This window comes from Eptatretus burgeri, chromosome 16, assembly GCF_056783735.1.
Source record: "Eptatretus burgeri isolate ZD-2024b chromosome 16, Ebu_testis_v1, whole genome shotgun sequence".
Taxonomy (NCBI): domain Eukaryota; kingdom Metazoa; phylum Chordata; class Myxini; order Myxiniformes; family Myxinidae; genus Eptatretus; species Eptatretus burgeri.
Window position 1 is genome coordinate 3994408 of NC_140976.1, and position 13383 is coordinate 4007790.

General features: G+C 45.8%; 1 protein-coding gene and 1 long non-coding RNA gene across 4 annotated transcripts in view; one reads left to right on the forward strand and one right to left on the reverse strand.

Annotated features, from left to right (window-relative positions):
* The window catches only part of LOC147010340 (cilia- and flagella-associated protein 57-like), a 66764-nt gene extending 60109 nt beyond the window's left edge, over positions 1-6655 (forward strand). Inside the window, exons 20-23 of one of the 2 annotated variants that reach the window (XM_085858974.1) lie at positions 133-264; positions 564-710; positions 822-972; positions 6434-6655. In XM_085858974.1, coding sequence (XP_085715100.1) covers positions 133-264; positions 564-710; positions 822-972; positions 6434-6534 — 531 coding nt within the window. In that variant the 3' untranslated portion in view covers positions 6535-6655. Of the gene's footprint in view, positions 1-132; positions 265-563; positions 711-803; positions 973-6433 lie in introns of both variants that reach the window. The other variant, XM_085858975.1, reaches the window with a different exon arrangement.
* LOC147010341 (uncharacterized) lies at positions 6418-11114 on the reverse strand. Of its 2 annotated transcripts, none has more exons than XR_015052252.1 (3): positions 10760-11114; positions 6816-6903; positions 6418-6554 (listed from the first exon to the last, which is right to left on the reverse strand). It is a non-coding gene; the product is annotated as an uncharacterized LOC147010341 (long non-coding RNA). The 2 variants fall into 2 exon arrangements; XR_015052251.1 differs by lacking the exon at positions 10760-11114 and adding an exon at positions 10667-10736.
* Between the last annotated feature and the right edge of the window lie 2269 nt (positions 11115-13383).

Genomic DNA, 13383 nt, shown 5'->3' on the forward strand with positions numbered 1-13383 from the left:
TAGTTGATGGTCACTTAATGAATCCCCAATAACCACACATGGAACTATAAATAAGTATCATATGGCTTCCTTGCATTTGGCTCAAGCCAATAGGAATCGTAAGCCAAACCGATTGCTGTTTCCTCGTGTTAGGCACAACAAGCTGAACACCGCTTGCAGTCCCTGCAGGCTAAGGTCTCTGCATGCTCTGATGACCTTCAGTCTCCACGGGATCTGAAATGTTCAGTTGTGCGTTTGCTTCGCTCCCGACTACAAAACCCAACTGTAAGTGTCCATAAACAATCAACAAGAAACTGAATGTGCTTTTATATAACTTATGCCACTAGACTTGGACATCGCTGATGGCATTTTGTACATCCAGCAGGAAGGCTCGGGAGAGGGGGGGGGGGGGGGAGTTGGCTATCTATTCCCTGACAGTGGTCAAGTACATATAGATGAGGGTAGGGTGATGAGATGTGCATGAGCTTCACCTGGAAGGACAGGCTTGATGACCTTGCAGACAGCTTGCAGAAGTGTGTCCGAATAGACAAGACATTCATTTAACAGGTTGTGTGAAATACGAGTGCATGCAGGAAGAATCATTTGGGAAAGAGTGTTTTGTGGAGCTGTCAAGGCACAAGGTACACCTGGAGCAGTGCGTTGCAACTCTCCGCTGCAAGCTGTCCGCACAGGACCGGGTGCACCGCAAGCACAGACAACGCCTCGTGCAGGTACAATGAGTGGTTTCAAAACGAAACAAAATACCTTTCCAGGTGGTAACCACAGCAGGCTGGGATCTAATCCCCATGGGGTTAACATGCCAGACTTACTTACTTTCCAAGGAAAACGCGGATCTTCTGGTACAACTTTCCGCTCTTCGACGTGAAATCAAAGAGAGTCGTGAAGAACATGAGCACGGGTGGAGCAGAGAGGTCCAAACAACGAGCCAGTCCGAGGTCGTGACGGTCGGCAGCCTGACTTACAGCCAAACAGGTAACAGGTTAAATGGACGCACAGGTTTGGGGGATCATGGTGTCTGTCACCAGGGTAGATCTGAACCACTAAGGTTTATTCTGGTGGCCAATATTTTGAGGTTCTTAAAGGGTCTAAGCACTAGAGGTCTTGTGACAAAAGACCCCTGCGCAACACAGGGGAGTTGGTGGGGGTTGGGGGAAATTGGAATTGTGGGGGAGAGGAGCTCGATATTAAACTCTTTAAACTCTATACACCCTTTAGACCTATAACTACTGTTGGAACATACCCTTTAGATCCCTTCAGACCATATTACATCATTTGGACATTTTAACACTTTTAGACTCCTATATACCTTTACACCTTTTAGACTGCTGAGGCCCTTGTACCAATTTGGCCCTCTTTAGACCCATTAGATCATTTTAAGACCCTTTGGACCTTTTAAGACTATTTAGACCCCCTTATACCCTTTCAACCACTTGAGCCTTTTAGAAGCTTTTGATCCCTTTAGACCTTTTAGACCCTTAAAACTCCTGAAAACCGTTACACCCTTGAGACCCCTGAGATCCTTTCGGCCTTTATATATATATATATATATATATATATATATATATATATATATATATATATATATATATATATATATAAATGTTATACCTTCTTTAGACACTTAACTTTAGACCCCTTTGGACTACTTCGAACCAAACTACGATTAGAAAATACTCTTTAGATCTTTAGACCCCTTTATACCTCTTAACCCTTTAGACTCCTTAAGACCCTTATAAACAGTGGTTCACATAACTGGTACTCAGGTACTCATGTGCGGTAAATAAATAAATAAATGCATACTTCAAAGATGCTCAGAAAGCTCAAAAGTGTACTCGCACAACAAAGGCTTTTGATGGAAGGTTTTCTCATCGAGTTTAGATAAGATTCTTCCATGATAATTCCGATATACTGTGATTTCAAAATTTAAATGTACAAAATTAAGTTTATAAATTATATCAATATAATTTATAAGCTATATTGTAAGTTTATAACTTTTAAGATTAAAAAAAAAAAATAGATTGAAGGAGAACGCACTGTCTGTCGTTCGTTCTTGAGTCTTCTTCTGGTGCGGACGCCATTACAGAATGGTTTTGAGTGTCGAGGGTGCATTGGCCTTTTCTGTTATTCTGTATCCTGTTTAGCTTGTATTACGATTGATTCTTAACTCAGTTAGTCAAGTTAATCTTACGGGGTGCTGGGAGGAGGTGATTAGGAATGATCAACGTGTCTGGCAACGATACGAGGGTTCATCTTGGTCGGTTAATCAAACTCGGAAGAGGGGCAGACCACGGCGGGAGAGTACCGATGGGTCGGAACCTCCCAAAGCGGTTAAGGCCCTCTCTATCCCTGATGAGCACCATGCCAAACTATTGGTCATAGTTTTGGCCTCTGATGGTTTTAAACACTTCAGCCCTGACAACCCAATTAAAATGGCAACACTGATTAAAAAATAATTCTGAGACATGTCCAGAGCCAAAAAGCTCATATCAGTTGTTCAAGGGGAGATGGTGATGAATGCCTCGCTTTTTGGCGGGGTCCGGGTCTCGTGTCAGATTCCGAGGTATCTAATGGAGAGTCGAGGAGTCATTTACGGGATTGATCCCTCCATTATAATTAATGACATCAAGAGTCATTTAGCAGATTTGGGAGTTGTTGACTCCCGTCGTCTCACCACGGTTAGGGATGATGTCAAAGTCAAGACCACCTCGGTGGTTTTGTCCTTTGGCAACCCAGTCCTTCCTCCCAAAAGTTTTCCTGGGGTATCAAGCCTTTACTGTATGGGAATACATTCCAGCCCCCTTAAGATGTTTCAAGTACCAAAAGTTCGGTTGTACTGCTCTAGCCTGGAGGGGCAAACAACACTGCAGCAAATGTAATGAAGAACACGAATACGGAAGATGCACAGGTGAAAAAATGTCTTGCGATAATTGTGGTGGGGACCACAGTGCAGCTTGCAGAGGATGCCCTGAATTCCAAATAGCTGCCCAGATTCAACTGGTGAAGACACAGGGAAAACTGTCTGATGCTGAGGCTGTCCGGATGGTCCCCGAAAATTAGAAAATTAAGATCCCAGTAAACATGGTTGGGAGCAAGCCCAAAACTGATGGCCCAGTTAACGTTCTAACCAAATTGGTGGGAGTTCAGACTGAGATGAAAGATACAGAATGCCAAACTGAGAGAGCAATCACCATCTGACGTGGATATTAATTTTACAAAAATGGGGTTCATTGGTTTTATCACCGAAGTAGTGAACTGTCCAGCTCAAGCAGGGAACATATCAGAGGAAATCGATATTACTTCCGCTGCAGCCTTCAAACATTTCGCCTGGGTGGGGTTTTCTTCCGAGCTGATCAACAAAATATTGAGTCAACCAGGTCAAAAACGTAAAGGGTCGGACTCCAAACAGTCCCAGGATTCCCCTGCTGATTAATGAAACTTATCCAATGAAATGCATAAATTTTAGCTGCTCAAAGGCCGGAGTTTAGTAAATTCATCAGCGATCTCACATCCAAACAGGATGTCATCTATTCGGTATTTAAGAAACCCGGTTTAAAAGTCTAAACCGATTTTGGATCCCTGGTACACTTTGCCAACTGAGTTAGATGTACCCTCGACTCTTTAAATTGGTCTTAAAATTCATGAACAAAACGGGGCGAACAGTATAAAGTCCCAATAACATTTTATATTTTATTATTGTTACGTTTTTGTATTTGGCTGTCGTCGATGAGTTTGGGTGTGTAGCGTTTATAGGGCCTCGCGGCTCTCATAACGCCAGTAAACACAAAAAAAAAGAACAAGAAGAGAGAGAAGAGAAGAGAAGAAGAAAAGAAGAGAACGCTAGCGAAGTGGAAGAAGAGAAGGCTCAGGAGCATCCAGAACAAAAAAGGAGAGCGATTTGCATGTCTCATCTGGAGTGAACGTTCTGAGAGACCACCAGCAGAGGAGTAAGATGCATGCAAAGCTGAGAGGCGCATTAAACATCAGAGTGGCGATTGGGAAGGCAGACGAATGTGCTTGAAGGTGACAAAAATAAAATTCCATGAGTGCCAAACCATTTCTGCTGGAATGGAGAACCTAATTTTTCAAAAATTGTGTGAACCCCTGCTTATAGACCCTTTGGAACATTTCGACCCTTTCGACCTGTAGTCCTGTTTGATCCCTTTAGAACCATTTAGACACACACCACACAAACATCCAATGGACTGTTCTTTCAATACACAGACTATACCTTTCTCAGCGAGTTACACGAAATGTCCACCCACTCGAACGGAGGTCGGTTAGTCCACTTGGTTGAACATAATTAGCATATGGGTCACTGAATTGGTTCACAAATCAAAACCTGGAAGCATATTGTTGTGTTGGTCAAAAGCCCAAAGGATGAAAGTTCAAGTTTACATAAAATCATTAATTTCATCCTATTAACTTTACATTTGAGCAGACACCGATACACCTTTAGTTAGATTCCTTGAAACCCTTTGAAACGTCTAAGATCCTTTAAATCATTTTTCCTAACCCCAGCAGCTTGGCTTTAAGACCCTTTCGACAATTCTGGCCCTTTAGACCTTAAATTACACCCTTTAGACCCCCTTTGACCTTTTGAGACACTTTTGATATTGACCATTTTGATGCCTTTGACCTTTTCAGATGCCTTAGATCCAGATCCTTTAAAAAAAAAATCTTCTTCTCCAGACCCACCAGTCAGATGCTACCAAAGTTGAGTTGCAACATTAGGCCAGGGTAGGGATGTTAAATTGCAGAGGTCATGCCGATCACCTGACCGTAACTGTCAAAATGGCAGACTTCGTAAAAAAAATTTTGGAAAATCGCGTAAATTCCTTAAAAAATCTTCTTCTCCATACCCACTAGTCAGCATGCTACCAAGTTTGGGTTACAACATTAGGCCAGGGCCCATTTAAGCTTCAGGTCCAGTGGTCCTTTTTTGTGGTAAAGGCTCACTTGGCTGTGCTTGGATGGGTTTGAGGGTATCGGAGTTTAGGAGTATAGGAGGATAAAAAAAAACAACTTTCAAACAACCACACAGGCCGTTCCTTCACTCTCATAAACGATGACTGGATTGGGGCATTGTGTTTATCTATAAATGCGCATAAGAAATCGAGAAATTATTCGAATACAGTAAGTCATCACTATCCGGAAGTCCGTACGTTGTAACCCGTAATGGGGAATGCGCTCTAACTTGGCCATAACTTGGGAACCACTTGTCTGATGAATTTCAAACCTTTCGAAAGGCAAACAAACAGAGATTGCTGGAATTATAGATCGATAGAAGATAGATACTGTGGGTGCAAAACGCCAAGCAACGTGTCCTGTCATTGGTAACTAAATGGCGCCCTTTCCCCATCGGCCACGCCTACGCAGCAACGTGTCCTGTCATTGGTTTGGTAAATAAATGGCCATAACTTGGGAACCACTTGTCCGATTAATCTCAAACCTTGAAAAGGCAATTTCTCAGGTCCCCAGCAATATACCTGGCAAGTTTCAATTAGGTCGGACCAGTGGTTGTCGAGAAACGGTGGTCACAGACACACACACAGATAGACACTCACAGAGATTGCTGGAATTATATAGAGATAACACAGGCCATGTTCCTTCCTGCCACCGTCGGTGAGGCAGCTGTGGAGGTTGTGAACAGCTTCAGATTTCTTAGCGTTCATGACACGGTCCCACAACACAAGATCCATCATAACGAAAGCACAACAGCCCCTCCACTTTCTCAGACGGCGAAGGAAATTTGGACTGCATGCTTACACACCAGAGAACTTTAATCGCTGCACCACAGAAAGCATACCGACAGGCTGCATCACAGCCTGGTACGGTCATTCCACTGCACAGGACCGCATGGCCACACAAAAGATTGTTAGCACTGCACAAAAAAATCACAGGTAAAGAGCTTTCATCCATTGAGGATATCTACATCGATCACTGCTACAGAAAGGCCCTTTGCATTATAAATGACCCCACTCATCCTGCACACGGACTGATCTCACCCCTGCCATCATACCACCAGGTTTAGGGACAGTCCCCCGCCCCCCCCCCCCAAGGCTGTCCACATCCTAAATAGCCACTAACTTGGATTATGCTGATGCTCTGTATTAGATGTAAATTGTAAAATGTTTTAAATTTGTCAATGCTGTTGTAAATTTCCTACACTGTTGTTGTTATTAATATTGTTGTATAGATGTATGTATAGAGCGAGAAGGCTGTTTGTGAACAAGAATTTCATTGTTTCTTAACCTTGGTTTTTAAACACATGACAATATAAGTGACTTGACTTGACTTGACTTGACTTGACACGGTGACCTCCCGTCTTTAAACGGTGACGACGTCTCCATTTACTGAACAACCTCTGGCTGTAACATCAATGTCTCACTTTAACAAAACGTCTGTATGTTGCCCATTGTTTTTCCGACCTCAGGGTCAGGTGAGACGAGCTCAGATTTTCTAATGAACGAGTTGCAGTCACATGACGAGTCGAAGGAGTGCCGCAAAAATCACCTTCCTCCACTGACTGCATGATCACCCACTGTGGATGGACTCTGATGAGAGGGTACATGGAATCACGAGATGAGCTTTGTTCGTGCTTTGTCATCATAATATCGTGCTTTGTTGCGACATCAGTGTTACGTCACAATGCCATTCTTCATTCACACCTCATGCTTTGTCACAGTCTCAGCATTAAGTCATAATATTGATCTCTGCTGATTTTTCCCTTCCATTGCATGATTTCTCTCAAACATTACGTAGAGCTTGTTCATTTAAATTGTCAATGGTACAGTGTTTACCTTAGGTGTTCTCACCTGTCCATTGCAATGTGTGCATCCAGGTACAGACTTGGACATTACCTGGTTGGTGTTTCTGCAGGTTACTCATATTTAATCACTCAACCTGAAGGTCACATGAAAACATTTTAGAGTTCCATTTGTCTCACAGTAATAATCATAATAATAATAATAATACCAATAATAATGATGCATGAATTTTTTTTTATAAGGTGAATTAAATCACCTTTTCTGCAAAACATGGTATCTTATTGTGCACAGCTATTGGAACGTACAGGTTTGCTCATGCTCAATCACTGTTTAGGGTCGTCCATTGGGCTAGCTTTGTTCACTCATGTGATAACACACCTGGTGTGTCATTTATAATGCAAAGGGCCTTTCTGCAGCAGTGATCGATGCAGATATCCTCAATGGATGAAAGCTCTTTACCTGTGATTTTTTTGTGCAGTGCTAACAATCTTTTATGTGGCCATGCAGTCCTGTGAAAGGTGTGCTTATGGGGTTAGGGGGTAAAAAAAAAACATTAATTGTCCCGGACACCAAACATGTTTTGACATAAACATTGTAAGAGAACATAACAAAGAAGAGATCCTGAGCGTAACGAACATCTTGCAGATCGACTTCCTTAAAATGAATAAATAACAATGCTTCCAAAAGTGGGGGAAGTCAGGATTACAAGTCAAAACAAGAACAAATGTGTCCAAGAGCCGTGTCCTAAAGGTTTTGTCTTCACAAGAAGAAGAACAACAACGTGGAGCTCTCTTTGAGCCAGCGTTGGCAACGCGACACGGCTAAAAGGAGCAATCAGGGATTGCAGACACTCACCAGGACTTGTTTTGTGTGGTGTTGTGTTATTAATAACAGGCATAACTAGAACTTAGAGGAAAAGGACATAGCAGGATGCTTTCAATGATTTGATCTGCTCGAGGTGAAGGATCCTTGGAGGAACAGGACACATCAGGATGGTTTCAGTGATTTGATCTGCTGCAGTGGAAGGATCTTTGGAGGAACAGGAGTCTCAACAGGTGGTAATGTGCAAGAATTTGGCAGAGGTCATCCCATTTGACAGTCATAATGCCAAAGGATGTGGGAGGTAGACTGAGAAGACTGATACTCCTCGAAGGGAAGGTAATGAGGGAGTAGTCAGGGGATCCAAAAGGTGCAGCAACAACGATATTCATGTAAATATGAGGTTCAGAAGTAGGAAAAAGATCCAGTGTTGTATTGGAGCTTTTGGAGGAGCAGTCAGGAACACAGGTCTGTTCAGAGATGAGTTGCCAGAGGTCATGAGGGTGGTGAAGGCTTCGGCTTCAGTCAAAGCCTGGTCGGCACGAGTAGGAGCTGTGGATGTGGAAATTCCCAGGAATGATGATTTCAGAAGATTTAGATTATTGTTGGCTTTGATCAATCCAGATAGTGAGGTAATCAAAGAGCTGCATGTGATGTCAGAGTTAGGAGAATGGTAAATTCAGCAGATTAATTTATTGAGATTGAGGTGGGACGCTTTGAGCTGGATAAGTTGAAAATCAAGGTTGGAAACCTCAAAAATGGAGAAGACGAGCAGCAGACATATTGAAGCGGAAGTAGGTGCATGTGATCGCTTTATAGTGGAAACTGCAGCAGAGGATGTATCCAGGGCAATGGAGGGAGGTAGTGAAGATGGATTCAGCAGCCTGAGTTTCAGTTAGGAACAGGAGATGTGGAAGAGATGATTGCACCAGATGTGTGGGTAGGGTTGAGGTTGGGATGAAGACCTCAGATGTGGGCAAACGAGAGTGTGAATTTAATGGAGAATGGGCGTGCTGCAGGTGATTGGCCCACAGTAGAATCTTCATTCTTTTTTGGTGATGCATCATGAGAGAACAAAGGTCAAAAGAGGGTGAGAGGGCCTTCAGGAGACTTCAGGAGCATTCCAGAAGGCACCAACAGTGATGGCAATAATACTTCAAAAAGCTGAGAGAATAAGGTGTCAAGGATAAAATGGATGTGATTCCTTTATAAGGGGTTGGAGGGGGGGGGTCAAAGATACAAGGGACCTGGTTACTCACTAAGGTGTTAAAGACATAGTAAAGGGAAATGGTTCCTTAATAAAGAGTTCAACGACAAAAATAACGTCCTGAAACCACCAAATCAAAATCCAACGAATATAACATTTATTGATCCATGCTGACCCCTCTCCTTGTGTCAATATAATTGTACCTTCATGACGTCAGGGCTTTGTAAGCACGGGAAACAGCACCGGCACAACGATAGGGATCAACCTTCAACTCAATGTGTAACTTCATGATTGAAACCAACAGAGAGCAGCACGGGCAAGGAGAGCAGCACGTGCAGGGAGAACAGCATGGGCAGGAGGAGCAGCACGGGCAGGAGGAGCAGCATGGGCTTGGGGAGCAACACGGGCACCAGCATGGGGATGACCTCGGGCAAGGAGACCAGCACAGGCACGTGGATAAACCTTAAACTCAATGTGTAACTTCTTGATTGAAACCAGCAGGGAGCATCAGGGGCACAGGAAGCACCACTGGGATGGAGAGCAGTAGGAGCACGGGAACAGCACAGGGATGGTGAACAGCATGGGGAGGGTGAGCAGCCAGGGCACGGGGAGTAGCACGGGCATGAGGATGAGGATTAACCTTCAACTCAATATGTAATTTCACGAATGAAACCAGCAAGGAACAGCACAGGCATGGGGAACAGCACGAGCACGAGGATGATCAATTTTCAACTCAATGTGTAACTTCACGAATGAAGCCAGCAAGGAGCAGCACAGGCACGGGGAACGACACAAGCACGAGGATGATCAACTTTCAACTCGATGTGTAACTTCACGAATGAAACCAGCAGGGAGCAGCACAGGCATGGTGAACAGCACGGACTATACTCAACATGAACGTTTGTCTATTGGTGTGTGCTCGCACGTCCCTGAGTCTACCGGAGTGTGCTCACACACCATGGGTCTACCAGGTTGTGCTCGCACGACCCTAGGTCTATCAGAGAGTGCTCACATGACCATGGGCCGATCTGGGTGTGCTCGCATGACCCTGGGTCTAGCATGGTGTGCTTGCACGACTGTGGGCTTCCTGGGGTGTGCTCACATGACCCTGGGTGGATCGGGGTGTGCTCGCATGACCCAGGGTCTATTGGGTTGTGCTCGCATGAACCTGGGTATATCAGGGTATACTCGCTTGACCCTCGGTCTATCGGGGTGTGCTCGCATGAACCTGGGTCTACCGGGGTGTGCTCACACACCATGGGTCTACCAGGTTGTGCTCGCACGACCCTGGGTCTATCAGAGAGTGCTCACATGACCATGGGCCGATCTGGGTGTGCTCGCATGACCCTGGGTCTAGCATGGTGTGCTCGCTCAACCGTGGGCTTCCTGGGGTGTGCTCAGATGACCCTGGGTGGATCGGGGTGTGCTCGCATGACCCTGGGTGGATCGGGGTGTGCTCGCATGACCCAGGGTCTAACGGGGTGTGCTCGCATGAACTTGGGTATATCAGGGTATACTCGCATGACCCTCGGTCTATCGGAGTGTGCTCGCATGAACCTGGGTCTATTGGTGTGTGCTCGCACGACCCTGGTTCGATCATGGTAAAATAGTCCTTGCCCCTTGTGCCGTAGACAGCCAAACACAACTCTCAGCAATCCTCATGAATCCTTTTGGTTGTGAAAACTCCATACAGGTGCTGAGTATGACACACCTGTCTAAACACACCAGGTGTGTTATCACATGAGTGAACAAAGCCAGCCCAATGGACGACCCTAAACAGATTAAGCAACCCGTTCATGAGCTCCATAAACCCGAAATGCAATAACTTCGGTCCTTCCTGCAGTAAACATCACGATGTAAACGTTTCACTCACAAACAGCCTGGAACGTTGTTAAAAACTCCATGAAAAGGGAACTTTCAACTACTCGCCTCCTCACGTTTCATCACGTGATCAGGAACTACTCACCTCCTTTTTTTCAATCACATCAATCCAGAACCGCTCATCACGTGATTCCTGAGCCTCTCATCTCCTCACTTTTCATCACGTGATTCCTGAGCCATTCATCTCCTCACTTTTGATCACGTGATTCCTGAGCCTCTCATCTCCTCACTTTTCATCACGTGATTTCTGAGCCTCTCATCTCCTCACTTTTCATCACGTGATTCCTGAGCCTCTCATCTCCTCACTTTTCATCACGTGATTCCTGAGCCATTCATCTCGTCACTTTGGATCACGTGATTCCTGAGCCTCTCATCTCCTCACTTTTCATCACGTGATTTCTGAGCCTCTCTCGCCCCCTCGATACTCCGAGACCTGCGTCCTCTCGCCCCCCCCCCTCCTCTCACTGTCGAAAAATGTGGTTATCAAACACCGAACCACGTGACTGTTCGTGGCGTTTGCTTTCGTCGTGGAAGTGAAACGATTTGCACACCTGCACAGGTGCAGCTGCTCCGTGCTGGCAGGAATACCTGTCCCACGTGGGTTGTCCGTGTAAGGAAATCCCGACCTTGAAGCTGCTTGTCTCGAGCCCGACTGTTTGTTTAAAAGCCACAAAAGAGACCTTTATGGCTCCATTTTCCCGGTAATCTGGAGAAGTCCTGGAATTGCAGGTCCAGCCGAGACGGGCAGACGTTCGCAGCTGAACCTCGGGGTCACGTGGGGATAGGTGGTGCCGTGGTGGGGATGGGGTTTGTACCCGACGAAGATCACGGTAATCCTGGTGAGGTCGTGCAAGTGAACCAATTCACCCAAGGTGCCACGGATCTCGAATAGCCGTTGGATGAAGGTCGGGTGAGGAGATGTGTGGTGTTTACATAACGTCGGGAAATCAAAACAACTTAGTCTTTGGCACAAATAAAACTAACGAGGTTCTCACGACGAGGTAACACTGGTGGTCCCGCCAGAAGTCATGTAAAACGGCGGTCTACGAAGACCGAGCGCCATGCGTCCGAGTGCCAAATGCTGGTGCAGACATCCACGGAATGAACCAAAACCTACACTTAGTCTGAGTTAACATGTTTAATAGTCGCTGGTAACACGTCAACTAATAACTCACGAACACTCTCTAACAGATTCACGACATCACATGAACCTGCTGAGTGATAGCGATCAGCCACTCGGCCTGGACCTGCTGAATCAACAGCACAACCACACTCAACAAACGACTTCATCGTTTGTGACCTTTACACTGTGACGTCACTATACCCTGCGCCCGCAACTCGGAGAGAAAGTACAGGAGGAAACATGGACCGAATCCTTGTGTGTGAAGCTTAGGGCCGCGGTGTGTCTGCGGTGGTCCACCTACCTGTTCTGGAGGACCACCCGCTCACCTTGCGACCTCCTCAAACGATGTCAGAACTCCTGTTTCCAATCAGAGGGATCACACGAACCGATTTATGGAGCCATCTGTTTGCCGATACGTTCCTGTACGACGCATTGTGTATGTCTCTGTTTTACAGTCACCTTCACCTGTTTACTCATCGGGGTCATGTCCCGTGCGCAGCCTCTGTTACCTACGGTGTACTGTCTGGAGGCCGAGGGGGGGGGGTCACTCTGAGGGTTCATACAAATTAAATAACCATTACACACCAACACCATGAAGACGAAAATGGTAAACGTCACAACCCAAGTGGTAGAAATGAATTATTTGATTTTCCTGTTGTACCTACAACAAACTCAACAGGATCGACCCATCCGATGATCTTCGACAATGTCCTGTAGGGTCCACTCTGCACAGCATGCAGTGTTGGGGGGTTTTAGGTGACACAGGGTGCACGCCCGATGTGGTACAAAGGAGGTTTGAGTATGGCACGGGGGAGGTGATGGGGGTGGTGGTTAACCAAATCCCTCTGCCGCAACATGGATCAACATTTTAAAAGCTAGGCCTACACCGATCACCATCTGGCTCCGAACATGGGGAAGGTTAGAATCCGCCTCCAGCATCCGCGAATCTCGCCCAGCACGACAAACAAAGCAGATTAGGCGGGTCTGGCCCAGATTAGCCTCTAATGGGGACCAGGCCGCGTTGCATGACTTGTCCATCTGTCCGAGCGTTACTCGGAAGGTCGCCGGACCGCAGGAAGGACAACCCACACCAAGGAAACGATCGTCACCGTCTACATGGTGCACTGAGCGAGTGCGGACAGGGCGGCTTGACTCGAACGCGTTTTAAAGCGCCGACATCCCAGACTCGGACAGGACACTCTAACCATGACGTCACCGAATCAGTTGAACACTTGTCCACAAGATCGAATTATTTAATTCTCACTGTACATCCCGTCACGTAATTTTACCGACGTTCACAGCTATGCACAGGTTTGTGACGGCTACCTTGGTCGACCACAGGTGGTCATGCTAAAAGACCTTAAGACAGAACGAACATCAAGATACATCCGCGGACCAATATCATGGATACCGGACAATTCACAAAACAGCTATGGGACTTTCACCCATCAAGACCGAGTGGAGATCAAACTATAAAATGGTCATTGTAAACATCCGCCCGATTGATCAGCAGATAAGGACCTATTGCGTCCTGGTGGCAAAACTCATGCAAGGTACACACAGCACAAGGTGGCCATCTTGTTGAG